We start from the raw sequence: 14,364 nt of genomic DNA on the forward strand, positions 1-14,364 counted from the left end.
CAAAACTCAGAATCATTGATACGTAAAGACACATGCAGCCCCATGTTCATTGCAGCATTGTTCACAGTGGCCAGGACATGGAAACAACCAAAAAGCCCATCAATAGATGACTGGATAAAGAAGATGTGGCACATATACACTATGGAATACTACTCAGCCATAAGAAATGATGACATCGGATCATTTACAGCAAAATGGTGGGATCTTGATAACATTATACGAAGTGAAATAAGTAAATCAGAAAAAACCAGGAACTGCATTATTCCATACATAGGTGGGACATAAAAGTGAAACTAAGAGACATTGATAAGAGTGTGGTGGTTACGCGGGGAGGGGGAAAAGGGAGAGGGAAAGGGGGAGGGGCAGGGGCACAAAGAAAACTAGATAGAAGGTGACAGAGGACAATCTGACTTTGGGTGATGGGTATGCAGCATAACTGAAAGACAAGATAACCTGGACTTGTTGATCTTTGAATATATGTATCCTGATTTATTGATGTCGCCCCATTAAAAAATAAAATTATTAAAAAAATAAAATCAAATAAACGGAATGGCCCACCAAAAAAAAAAAAAAAAAAGGAATGAGAGACCAAAAAACAGACTCTTAGAGAACTACAAAGAAAGACAATGCATATATTTGAAGATTAGAAGCAAGAGTGAGCAACTGGAAGGATTACAAAATAATTATTTTTAAAAATTCTCAGACTTCTTATATTACATAATAAAGGTTAGTGGTATTTGCAAAGGAAGAAAAAACATCCATTGACCTGTCTGCTTGTTTACTGACTATGTAAATTGCCCATCATATGGAGCCATGAAGTACAAATAAACTAGTCACTAAAATCCTTGAAATGTGTTTAATAGAAAGATGCCAATGCCTCTTCTTTTACAACATTGTACTCCTGTCCCTACAAGTCCCTACAATTAGTGCTGGTTTTCCTACTTTGACCTAGACCAGGGTTTCTGAACACTGTTGACATTTTGAACATGACTATTCTCTGCTGGAGTGGTGGAGAGGCTGTCCTGTGAACTGTAGGATAACAGCACCCCCAGCTTCTAACCACTAGGTGGCAGTAGTAGCCGTCCCATCCCCAGTTGTGACTATCAGAAGTGACTGGACACTGACAAAAGTCCTCAAGGGATAAAAGCGCCCCTGGTTGATAAGCTCTGGCTTAGGTCCAGACATTCTCCTTTCATTTTCCTTCAAAATAGGAAGTTCTGAATTAGTAATTAACTTTTATAATGAGAAATTAAAAGGTAGCATAGCCATGGACTTGGAAACAGACAAAATTTGACTGGTTTCCTCTGCAAGAGGGGAAAGGATGCTGAATAAAGCTGATCCCATGATTTTATCCTTTGTTTGAGGGACTCCTGTTGACCTTTCTTCCTGTGCTAAAAAACACAAGAAATATAAATAGGAAGTTAAACCAATTTTTATGGGATACTTTTAATATCTAAATATACTGGTGTGCAAGGAGGATCCAACCATAATACTTTTTAATGTCCTGTTAAAGAAAGATGGACATGTTCAAAGTGAACAGCAACCAAATCTTACTCATATCCTACCTTATATTAAGAATGAATTTTAACTATTCAAGTGTTCAGGGGATATAAAAATATTATATTTTCTTTTCTGTATTTTTACTTGCATAAATTTTATTTCTATGTATGAACTTGTTCACATTAATATATGTATGAATAAATGTATCTTAGGCATGCAATGGTGTATATATAATTTTTTATGCTTTATATAATTTATTTAGTAGGTTTATGTCTATGTATATGTCAAAAGATACAACTATATACTTAAAATAAAAAATCAATATATAACTATTGAAATCTGCTTTCACACTGATTCCAAAATAAAATCTAGAAGGATCAAAGGTTTAAATAAAATTTAAAAGTACAAGATGAAAACAGAATACAGAATATTTTTATAATCTTGGAGTGAAAAAATCCTAAACTAGTCATAAAACTCAATGATCATAAAAATAAAATAAAAATTCAACATATCTGTATGCAAAAAGAAACAAAGAGTATCAAAAATACAAACTGGAAATATATTTAAAACTATATGAGCAAGGGCCAATTTACCTAATATGTAAAAAGTGCTTATAAAGCAATAAAACAAATTTGCAAAGCCATGACAGGTAGTTACTATATATATAAGAAGAAGATAAATATTTGGCAGTTATTTAGAGAATAATTAAGAGAACAGGCTCTGGAGCCACACTGCCCACTAATTTGGTTGAATCCAGTGCTGCTAACCACTATCTACATAATCTTGGGCAAATTACTTTCCCCCTCTGTGTCTCATGTTTCATTAAAAGAGAATAATAACACTGTTCACCACATAGAATTGCTAAATTAAGTTAAAAATGTAAAGCACTTGGAACAATGCATTGCACAAAAGAAAAGCTCAGTCTGACAGGTGGTGGTGCAGTGGACAGGGACACTAAGGTCCCAGGTTCCAGGTTCAAAACCTCAAGGTCACTGGGTTGAGCACAGGCTCATCCAGCTTGAGCACAGGCTCACCAGCTTGAGTGCAGGATTGCCAGCTTAAGCATAGGATCATAGACATGATCACAGGTTGCTGGCTTGAGCCCAAAGATCACTGCCTTGAAACCCAAGGTCACTGGCTTGGGCAAGGGGTCATTGACTCAGCTGGAGCCCCCAGTCAAGGCACATACGAGAAATAGTCAATGAACAACTAAAGGGCCATAACTATGAGTTGATGCTTTTCCTCTCTCTCCTTTCTTATCTCTCCCTCTCTCAAAAATATTAAATTAAATTTAAAAAGTCCAATATATGTTGTCATTGAATATTACATGAATAAAAATAAACAAACAGTGAAATATTTTTACTCAATATGAATAAAAAGACAAAATGTTAACTTCACAGTGCAGATGAGAGTATAAAAAACGGGCCCTCTCCATCACCTCCAGTGAGAGCACAAGTTAGTGCAGACTCTCTGGAAGACACCTGGCGGCACCTACAAATATTTAAAATGCATTTGCCACTAGGCACAACAATTCCACTTCTAGACTTTAGTTTGCTGATAAACTCTACTTATCTACAAAGACATGAACATATAATAGTGAGTGACTGGGAATGATTTAAGTTTCCATTAAGAGTAGACTATTAAATAGATCATGGCACTCTCATAAAATGGAATATTTCATAGTCATCAAAAGTAATAAGAGTAGGCCCTGGCCGGTTGGCTTAGTGGTAGAGCGTCAGCCTGGTGTGCAGGAGTCCCAGGTTCGATTCCCGGCCAGGTCACACAAGAGAAGTGCCCATCTGCTTCTCTACCCCTCCCCCTCTCCTTCCTCTCTGTCTGTCTCTTCCCCTCCCGCAGCCAAGGCTCCATTGGAGCAAAGTTGGCCTGGGCGCTGAGGATGGCTCCATGGCCTCTGCCTCAGGTGCTAGAATGGCCCTGGTTGCAACAGAGCAATGCCCCAGATGGGCAGAGCATCTCCCCCTGGTGGGCATGCCGGATGGATCCCATTTGGGCGCATGCGGGAGTCTGTCTGACTGCCTCCCCGTTTCCAACTTCAGAAAAATACAAAAAAAAAAAAAAGTAATAAGAGTAGAGCTATTTGTGCTAATAAAAATCCTAATATTTGTAGAAACAGTAAAAAAGTAAGGTATATTTATATATTTATTCATGTATCGCTTGGCCAGGCAGTGGAGCAGTGGATAGAGCATCGGACTGGGATGCGTAGGACCCAGGTTTGAGACCCCGAGGTCGCCAGCTTGAGCACGGGCTCATCTGGTTTGAGCAAAGCTCACCAGCTTGGACCCAAGGTCACTGGCTTGAGCAAGGGGTTACTCAGGCTGCTGTACCCCCCCCCCCCCCGTCAAGGCACATATGAGAAAGCAATCAATGAAATAAGGTGCCACAACGAAAAACTGATGATTGATGCTTCTCATATCTCTCTGTTCCTGTCTGTCTGTCTCTATCCCTCTCTCTGACTCTCTCTCTGTCCCTGTAAAATATATATATATATATATATATATATATATATATATATATATATATATATATATGGCCTGACCAGGCGGTGGCGCAGTGGATAGAGTATCGGACTGGGATGTGGAGGACCCAGGTTCAAGACCCCGAGGTCACCAGCTTGAGCACGGACTCATCCGGTTTAAGGAAAGCTCACCAGCTTGGACCCAAGGTCGCTGGCTCGAGCAAGGGGTTACTCGGTCTGCTGAAGGTCTGCAGTCAAGGCACATATGAGAAAGCAATCAGTGAACAACTAAGGTGTCGCAACAAAAAAACTGATAATTGATGCTTCTCATCTCTCTCCATTTCTGTCTGTCTGTCCGTCCCTATCTATCCCTCTCTCTCACTCTCTCATTGTCCCTGTAAAAAAAAAAAAAAATATATATATATATATATATTCATGTATGTATGTGTGTTCCCATTTGTGTTTCTAAAAAATAAAAGATGCATGGGCTTTCATATGCCTAGAATATCTCTGGAATAATGCAGAAAAAGTGCTCGAAAGAGGGACTAGGGAGGGGAGACAAGCAGTTTTTATTTATACCTTTTGTTTGTTTGAAATGTTTTTTTTTTTACCACATGTGAAATATTACTTTCAATTATATTATATTTATATATATATATATATATATATATACCTAATTGTATTTAAAATCCAAATGGCTATGAAACTATATATAAATATATGTGAATTATGTATACAAATTAAACTGAAAGACAGTATGCAATCATTTGAGAATTTATCATATGCATGCATAGATAGGTATATAGATAAGAAAATAGGTATATGATCTTGAAAGCAGGAGTGTATTCTACCAGTGGAGTATGTTAAAGAGACTGGGATGAAGACAGGACGCAAGAACTACCAGAAAACTCTTTATTACATGTCAAGTATTTGTGTATCACATGTTATATATATTCTATGTTCTGTACTTGTGTATGGTATTTGTAAGCCTCCCACCTACAAGAATATGTCAGCTTCCATCAAGGAATAATTTCAAAGGCTTCACAATTTAAAATCCATGATTTTGGTCTTCACTTACATTTCAGATCTTGAGAAAAATGTTTCTGATTTCTTAAGTTTCGGCAACCCCATTTAATCATCCTCTGGCCTGCCTCTTCCTCAAATCCACTAACAGCTCCTGATGCCTGATGTTTTATTCTAGGCAAATATTTTGGACCATCAAAGAATCATATATACTCCTAAATAAAAGGACAGCTATTTAAGAGCCAAAAATCTGGCTCAGTCAGAATAAAGTTCTTAATGAAAAGAATGCTGCCTATTTGCTCTAAAGCAAAAGAATAAAAATAGTTAATATCTGTTGACATGCTACTATGTGCCAAGAACTGTTTTAAGTGCCTTATATGAATATTATTCCTTAAAGCAACCCTATAAGGTAAGTACTATTATATACCCATTTTACAGATAAAGAGACTCAGGCATGTAGAGCCTAACTGGTGAGCCAAAATCCAAATTTGGGACCAGCAACTTGAGAACCTCTTGGGAATATTGTTAACAGTTCTGAAAACCAGCCACTCATAAGATTACTCTGACATACCTGTGAACAGCCCCACTCCTCAAAGTTATTTTTTCTGTGACCATCTGTAGCACACGATCCCACTGATTCAAGGCCTTTCTAGGAATAAGGAGGCGGGATGCTGGGCTGATGAGGTCTCCATTTGCAATCAAGCTGGACAAAAAGCAAAGCCAATGAGCCACACCATTCGAAACAGTAATGCCATTAACTACAGCGCAAACCCCAAACCAAAGGGAAACCACAGCCAATTTTCATTTGAACGGTAAAGGCCTCCTACTTACAAGATAGTACAGGGTTCCTGAAGTGATTTTCTAAATCGTGCTGACACATTGATCCTGCTGTGGATTACTGGTTTTACCTTTAAAAGCAAAGAAATACAAATCACTAAGCTTATGTTACAATAGTTGTTTTTTTTTGTTTTTGTTTTTTTGTTGTTAAGGAAATTCTATAGGTTTCCAGGGAAATGGCTGAGAACTGTTATGCCTGTGGTAAAATCTTGCTTTCCCCCTACTTACGTAAATGTCTGGACTCGCCTCCTATTGATATTATGTGGTTTTAACAAACTTTTTTTAAAAATCGCTTACACCCTGGGAATACTGCTCATGATTTTTCCAACATAGAAATTGTTGGGCTGTTATGAGAATTTCAAGGCAAATTCTTTAAAAAATGCTTTCTGTAAAACAAAAATAAAATAATTCTATAAAATCTTGAACTCTGAGGTTCTGCCTCCAGCCTGTCTTATCCCCTCTCCTCTCCCAACTTTACTGCACCTACTCCCTGAATTAGACCCCAATGCATCACTGACTCCATCCTATTCTCTTAAGTCTGACTCTGTCACTTTTTCTAGATGTTGCTTCTTCCTCTATCCATCAGCTGCCCTTGAACCAGTGCCCTCAATTCCTGAACTCCTTGCATCTGAGTGGGTATAGTCATCACTCCTTCTTTGCTTCTAGAATCCAGGCTGCTATTGGCAAAAACCAGATGGCCCCATGGCGCCTTCACCCATGACAAAGCTTTTGTATCAGCCAGGCTTCTGCTCCTCCCACATCAACTAGTTCTCACATTTCCTACAGTGGATGATCCAAATCCCCACCTCTCTTCTTAAACCCTACAATCCTACTCCAGACACACACACTCTCAGCAGACCATTTTCTTCCAAACTTTAAGAAAAGAGGCTTACAGATATGCAGCTTTCCAACCTCCACATCCTGCACAACCACCTCCACTACAGCCTCACTGCTTTTTGCCTTTTATGCTTGCCTCAAAAGGAGCTTTAACCCTTTAAAAAGCTAACACCCATCTGGATTTTGTCCCCTGATGTCTCTGTTTGTCCCATTAATTGTCTAGATCCCTCCACCTCTTTGGTGTTTTCACTTTCTCCCTGGGCCCTTTGGTCCCATCAAGCCCTATCCTGTCCCTATCTGTCCTCCTCATCCTTCACATTCCTACTTCCTCCTGCTTCATCCTCTCTTCCATCTTCTGCTATCCGGCTCCCATCTCTACCACTGAAAGACAACACCCAAGTCTTAAGCATGGCCTATAAGAACCCCCCATGACCAACCACTGCTTACTCAGTTTCCTCACCTCCTACCAAACCTCCTTCCATGCAGACCTTTAGTCATGAGCTTTAATTGAACTAGTCTACTCACTTCCAGTCCCAAAACACACCACACACACACTTCCATGCCTTTGTTCACCTCGCTCTCTGCCTACGAATGTCCTCCTCATTCTCCATTTCCTGGGCTCAGCTCAGTTATCACTGGCCTTTCTCTTTTGTTTGTTAGCTTTCTGTACCAAACTGCTACTGCTACTGTAGTATAGATGACAGCATTTTTGTTTTTAGGGTTTTCCCCCTGATTCGAAAAGAAAACTTATAAGCAAAGGAAAATTATTAATAAAAATAGCTAACATTTATTGCACTGTATTTAATGGAAAGCACTGTATGAAGTAATTAACATGCATCATATATTATTTAATCATCAAAGCCATGCCCTGAAGTGCTATTACTATTGCCCTATTTTACAAATGAAGACTAGAGCTTAATCAATTGTTTAAAATCACACATAATAAGGGGCCAAGTTGTTAGTGACCCTCTAACTATTTGTTATACAATTTACCAGTTATTTTAGAGCTCAAATATTAACCCTGCATAATTAATAGGACTCTCTCCTTTGTCAAAATATACCATTTTCAGAGGAACAAAGAGCATGAATGTTTCTGACTCTCACTGATGATTAAAGGAATCTTTGCAATGGGTGCTAATTGTATAAAAAATGTTTGTTACATTTTAATTTTAAAATTCTCCAATTTAAGGCACATGAATCAATGGAACAAAACAGAAAGCCCAGAAATAAACCCATACATATATGGTCAATCAATTATGACAAAGGAGGTAAGAATATAGGTACAATGGGGAGAAGACAGTCTTTTCATGCAAACTAAACAGCCATGTGCAAAAGAATGAAACTAGACCCCTATTTTACACCATATACAAAAATCAACTCAAAACAGATTAAAGATTTAAATATAAGACCCCAAAACCATAACTGCTAAAGGAAAACATAAGGGTAAGCTCCTTGACAAGAGATAACAAGTGTTGATGAGGATGTGAGAAAAGTCAACCCTGTGCACTGTTAGTGGGAATGCAAATTGGTTCAGCCACTATGGAAAACAATATGGAGGCTCATCAAAAAATTAAAAATATAACTACCAAATGATCTAGCAATCCTACTTCCAGGTATTTATTCAAAGGAAATGAAAAAAGGATAGTTGAAGGATATCTCTATAGACTCCCATGTTCGTTGCAGCATTATTTATAATAGCCAAGACATAGAAACCACTTAAGTGTCTGCTGATGAGTAAATGGATAAAGGAAATGTGGTATATATCTCACACATTTACATATACAGTAGAATATTATTCATCCATGAGGAAGAAAAATATCCTGCCACTTATAACAATATGGATGACCTTGGTTGCATTATGCTAAATGAAATAAGCCAAAGAAAGACAAATACTACATGATTCACTTATATGTAGAATCTTAAAAAAAAAAAAAAAGAAGAAGAAGAAGAAGTCAAACTTATAGAAACAGAGAATAGAAAACTGGTTGCCAAAAGGTGGGGTAAGTGGGAAAGTGGGGAGAGTAAACAGACACAAGTGTTCAACTATAAAATGAATAAGGGCTGAGGATTTAATGTACAACATGGAAGAAAAAAGAACTCCAACATTGAATAAAAAAATTTAATTCAATCATAATTCAACGTTTTAAATTCAGAGATTCTTGGACCTAAGCTAACATTTACAATGATGTTAATTTTTAAAAATAAATTTGTTTAATAGGCAATGCAGGCACCTAAACAACCGTTGATTTATTTAGTTCATACTATAGCATAAGAAAATAAATCGATTCACAAGGACTGTGTTATGAGACCATGTAGTTTACAATGCCTTTCGGTGACCACAAATACCTCTCACATCAATCAGATTGCTTGCTCGTAAGGCTCAGCATGTGTAACTGCAATAAGTCTTCAGTTGGGTGAATGACAGGCCTCTCTGACTATTTGTCTGGGTTAACAATATCTTCCTATTGAAATCCTCCACAGTTTTTAAATATAGCTATCCTGCGTCCTTGATAACTTGACTTAAAGCTATGGCCACATCCCTGGTTCTCTGTTGCATTCCTTGCCTTATTATTTTTTGCCCATAATACAACCTTCTGACATATTGTACATTTTATTCATTTGGTTTTTATTTTCTTGTCCCTATTGTTACTTTTTAGTTATTCTCAATATTAACTAGTAACATACTGAGCACATACTTCATACCCAGTTGTTAATTTTTTCAAAAGTCTTGCCTATCATTGATTGTTTAATACCTTGTTCAATTATTAAATTCAAGATAAAGATCATAAATTATATAAACAAATGACATTAGAACTTTCGTTGTTGGCTAAAATACTACTTTTCTTTGGAGTATACATATTTATAATACACAGAACTTCATAAGTAACATGATTTTTAAAGTAATTATATAACTTTATTGTGAGTCTATAAGTTGCTTAATTTAAAGCAAACCATCTGCTTGAATAATTTATTTTCTTCATTCAACATAAAAATATTTCCCAAATTTTCATAATTAACCAGCTGAATTAAATAGTAATCTTAAATATATATTTCTCTAAGTCATTGTAGTTAAAAATAACTGAATTAGTCTGTTTTCAGGTATACTAATACAAGAATCTTAAGGCCCTGGCCAGTTAGCTCAGTCAGTAAGAGAGTCATCCTGAAATATCAAAGTTGAGGGTTCAATTCTGAATCAGGGTACACACGGGGAAGTAACCAATGGATCCATAACAAATGAATACTTTTCTATCTATCTATCTATCTCTCTCTAACTCAATCTCACTCCCTTCTTCTCTCTGTCTCTCCAAAATCAATCAATAATAATAAGTAGTAATAAATCTTAAGAAAATAATCCAAGTAATATTGGCTTGAAATCTGAATTGAAAAAATATATACAAGACCACTGTATAAAACAACTGGAACTTTTTGTAAAATAATACCTTTTTTTCTTCAAAATGCATTTTTCCACTTGGCATTTAAAATAATAAGTTAAATAATAAAAAATTAAGTTACCCTGGCAGGGTGTCTCAGTGTATAGAGCATCATCCCAATACACCAAGGTCCCATGTTTGATCCCCAGTCGGTCATGTATGAGAAGCAACCAATGAGTGCACAACTAAAATAGAACAACTAAGTGGAGTCACAAGCTGATGTTTATCTTTCTCTCTCTCTCCCTTCCCTCTATCTCCTTTCCTCACCCCTCAAGTCAATGAAAAAATTGAAAAATTAAAAACTTAAGCTAAATCTACTGCATAAAAGGGAGCCTTTGCAGAGCCCTTACAGGGATTAAGTACTGGTAACTTGACACTAATCTAGAGATATGTCTGTAGACAATGAAAACATAATAAACAAGAATATTTTTTTTTAATTTGTATATTTTTCTTAGTAACTCATATACTTTCCATTGCCTTTTGAAAATAAATAGTATGTGAAATAAAAAAACAATGTTAAGAGCCAACACACCTAGTTACAGAAGTACAGACACATAAGGATGAACTCTGAGGTACTCCCACTCAGATCCCTGTGTACCAGGAATGGCTATCAATGGTAAGCAGGCTGACCAGTGTTCGTTACGCAATCTGTGACCACAAAAATCAAATGAAAATATATCAATACAATTTTAAACCCAGCAGAGCTAACACTCCTAAGTTGGTTTTGTCAGCTGGTGAGGGAATCACCACCAAGCAAAAGTAGGACATGCTTATAGCAAACTTTGGCCTTGAGTCTGCTCTGGGCCAGCATTATCTTAGAAAACGCAGTTTATTTGGGTATTGAGAAGTAGGTTAGCTGGGTGAACCAGAGAGAGAAGTCATTCCTTGAGTAAGACGATGTAGATAGATAGATAGATAGATAGATAGATAGATAGATAGATAGATAAACAGACTGACAGATACAAACTGACTAAATATTCAGCTAACACATTTCTTAGAAATATTTTTTTTTTTGTATTTTTATGAAGTTGGAAATGGGGAGGCAGTCAGACAGACTCCCCCATGCACCAGACCGGGATCCACCCGGCATGGCATGTCCATCTGGGGCGTTGCTCTGTTGCAACCAGAGCCATTTTAGCGCCTGAAGCAGAGGCCATAGAGCCACCCCCAGCGCCCAGGCCAACTTTGCTCCAATGGAGTGTTGGCTGCGGGAGGGGAAGAGAGAGACAGAGAGGAAGGAGAGGGGGAGGGGTGGAGAAGCAGATGGGCGCTTCTCCTGTGTGCCCTGGCCAGGAATCGAACCTGGGACTCCTGCACGCCAGGCTGACACTCTCCACTGAGCAAACCGGCCAGGGTCTAGAAATATTTTCAAAGTCAAAGGTGGCAAGGATGACTTAACCATGTTTATACGGCTAGAATGGGTGAACCACGACTGCAGTGCTGGTCTTTGGTAACAAATCACACGGACTTTCCAATATATCACTCTGTCTATGGTAGCTTATTTAGCCTGTGTTTATGTCACAAATGTCCATTCCAAACACAAAAATAAAAATATCAATGCTTCCTGTGAAACTGACAAGTCTAAGTATGTAATTTACCTAAGTTCACAGATTCCACATGGCACAGCAGGACAGCACAGCAGCTGGGTAAAATTCAAGTTAAAGCCTGCCTGACTCAAAAATATGAATATATTCGTTATACCAAGTCAATAAAACTAAAAGTGTTGTTGTGAATATATATATTTATATATATATTTGGAATAATAAGATCAAAATCTATAAACTAAGCAACTGACTAAAGGTCTAATATTCTAAATTCCAGGACTAATTGCCAATTCAGTGCCTTATCCACCTCATTTTCTTGATGAGTAAAATAAGGACAATCCTACTAAACTAGCCCAGAGCAATGCTCCATGGACTAATTGATGAGGTGGCAATATGGCCCTGGGGCTGTTAGGCTGATCTTCAGAGGATCCACCTGCCTCAAACCTCAGCACTCACCATTTCTAGAAACCCCAAGCCCAGGAAACCAAGCTCAGTCTAAGGACCCCGGGAAAATGATGCTGCTAAACAAACAGCACTTCAAAAATCTCACTACACTATTTAAAAACTCAAATGTAAATCATACATAAAAACTCACTTTTAAAGACTATATCAGGATTCTGTGACTGTCCATAAGACAGACTTAAATCTTAAGGAAAAAGTTAAGCACTAAAGTTATTTTTTGCAAAATATAGGCCAACCTATACAAAGATACTTTGACTCTATTCCCTATTCTATATTTGAGAAAAAGTGAGTTCTCAAAATAATATTCCTGAGGAAATTTTGTTGCTACTTTGAAAAGACAGCACACAGCATCAAAGAGGAGGACAAAGTCCTTTATAAATTATTTAATCAATTTCCACCACACTCTAATAAATGAGAAGGGATAAAAAATTTTAAAAGACAACAGAGTAAGAAAATAACTTACCTTAGAGGCAATATAACAGATGCAAACAAACCATAGATTACCTTAGAGAGCTTCCTTAAGTAACCATCCATGTATTTTTACATTACTATTTTTATATGGACAAACAACTAGCTGAAATGCCTGACGCATGGTAATGGTATGATCCACCAAGCTGAGCATGTCTCCTGTGTGGATGCTTTGTACGCAACTGACCACTGGAACATGCCTCTATCAGAGGAAGTATCGTGCTGAGAACTCCTAACTTCAAGGAATAAAACTATTTATCATGAAGATACTCCAGATGCATGAACTAAAAGAGAAACTTAAAAATGGAAAGGCAATAATATAGCAAGAAGTTGAGGACAATAATCAAACTTTTCAAAAGGAAAGTTGACTAACCCTCTCCTTGGATTTCTACCAATCTTAATAATTATGAGTTCTGACATACCCTAATCTGCTGATTAACACAGATCTCCTGAGACACAAAAATTATATTGTTGTATTCTCATTATCTGCCACTTTTTCATATCTAAGGAAATAAATTCTGATAAATTGGTACAAAATTAGACAAATAAAATGCACTTGCTGTGCTGTGTCATTATGATTATACTTTCATCACTAAATATTTCAGTGTTTTTCTTTCCATTTTAAAGTAAACTAAGAGACAGTTCCATTTCTGGAGGTAGAAGGTTGTAGGAGACTATTATTCCCAACAAAACAATGAAAACTGAAAAATCAGCTAAATATAATAATTTTTAAAAATGCATTAAATATTGGCCTTGGCTGGTTGGCTCAGTGGTAGAGCATCGGCCTGGCGTGCAGGAGTCCTAGGTTCGATTCCTGGCCAGGGCACACAGGAGAAGCGCCCATCTGCTTCTCCACCCCTCCCCCTCTCCTTCCTCTCTGTCTCTCTCCCCCCCTCCCTCAGCCAAGGCTCCATTGGAGCAGAGTTGGCCCGGGTGCTGAGGATGGCTCTGTGGCCTCTGCCTCAGGCACTGGAATGGCTCTGATTGCGGCAGAGTGACGCCCCAAGATGGGCAGAGCATCGCCCCCTGGTGGGCATGCCAGTGGATCTCGGTCAGGCGAATGCAGGAGTCTGTCTGTTTCCCCGTTTCCAACTTCAGGGAAAAAAAATGCATTAAATATTGATGAACTAAATCCAGAGAGGAATGAGCCCTTTCCAAGTCAGAGGAAACATACAGCTGTTTTCATCCTCAAGGGCACAGCAAGGCAGAGGAACAAACCTTCCCATAATAAATAGCCAGTATGTAGGCTGGCATGACAAAGAGTCTCAAGAGCAAGTTCGCATTGCCCACCAATTTTTCCCCATGGGATCTTTTTTATGTGCACAAAAGTGCAACTAAGCAAAGAGCAGGGTAAAAAAGCAAAGAAAGAAAGCTCATGGTGTGGAAAATTGAAGGTGGAGATGACAGAGAAAAAGAGGTAAATTCCAAAAGATATAAATAGCTAACAGTTGAAAGATCTAGAATTTCACCAAAATAAAACCCAAAGCCTTGCTAGAAAGAGAACAAGGCCTGATTTCACCCACTAAATGTTTGAAACCACTGGGCAACTGAAACTAAAGATGCAACTCAGTCTACACCCAGCTCAACAATGGAATCAGCCCTTCATACTAGCAGCTCAACTGAAAAGGGGGTGCATTTTTTTCCTGTGGGTAAATATCTTTAAATTTCTAGAAATTTTATACAAAATGACAAGTATACATAAAACTATAAATCATGTCAATAAAGAGGACAATATGACCCATTATCAAGAGAAAGAAAGTCAAACTCACAAATGATTGAGATGAAA

The 14,364-nt window shown here is 37.7% G+C and overlaps 1 protein-coding gene across 1 annotated transcript in view; it reads right to left on the reverse strand.

The window, feature by feature from the left end:
• DCDC2 (doublecortin domain containing 2) overlaps positions 1-14,364 on the reverse strand; it is a 264,811-nt gene that overhangs the window by 157,616 nt on the left and 92,831 nt on the right. Inside the window, exons 4-5 of the mRNA XM_066377153.1 lie at positions 5,831-5,907; positions 5,571-5,702 (exon numbers count right to left, since the gene is read on the reverse strand). Of these exons, the coding sequence (XP_066233250.1) occupies positions 5,571-5,702; positions 5,831-5,907 (209 nt within the window). The remainder of the gene's footprint in view (positions 1-5,570; positions 5,703-5,830; positions 5,908-14,364) is intronic.

This window comes from Saccopteryx leptura, chromosome 3 (genome assembly GCF_036850995.1).
Source record: "Saccopteryx leptura isolate mSacLep1 chromosome 3, mSacLep1_pri_phased_curated, whole genome shotgun sequence".
NCBI lineage: Eukaryota > Metazoa > Chordata > Mammalia > Chiroptera > Emballonuridae > Saccopteryx > Saccopteryx leptura.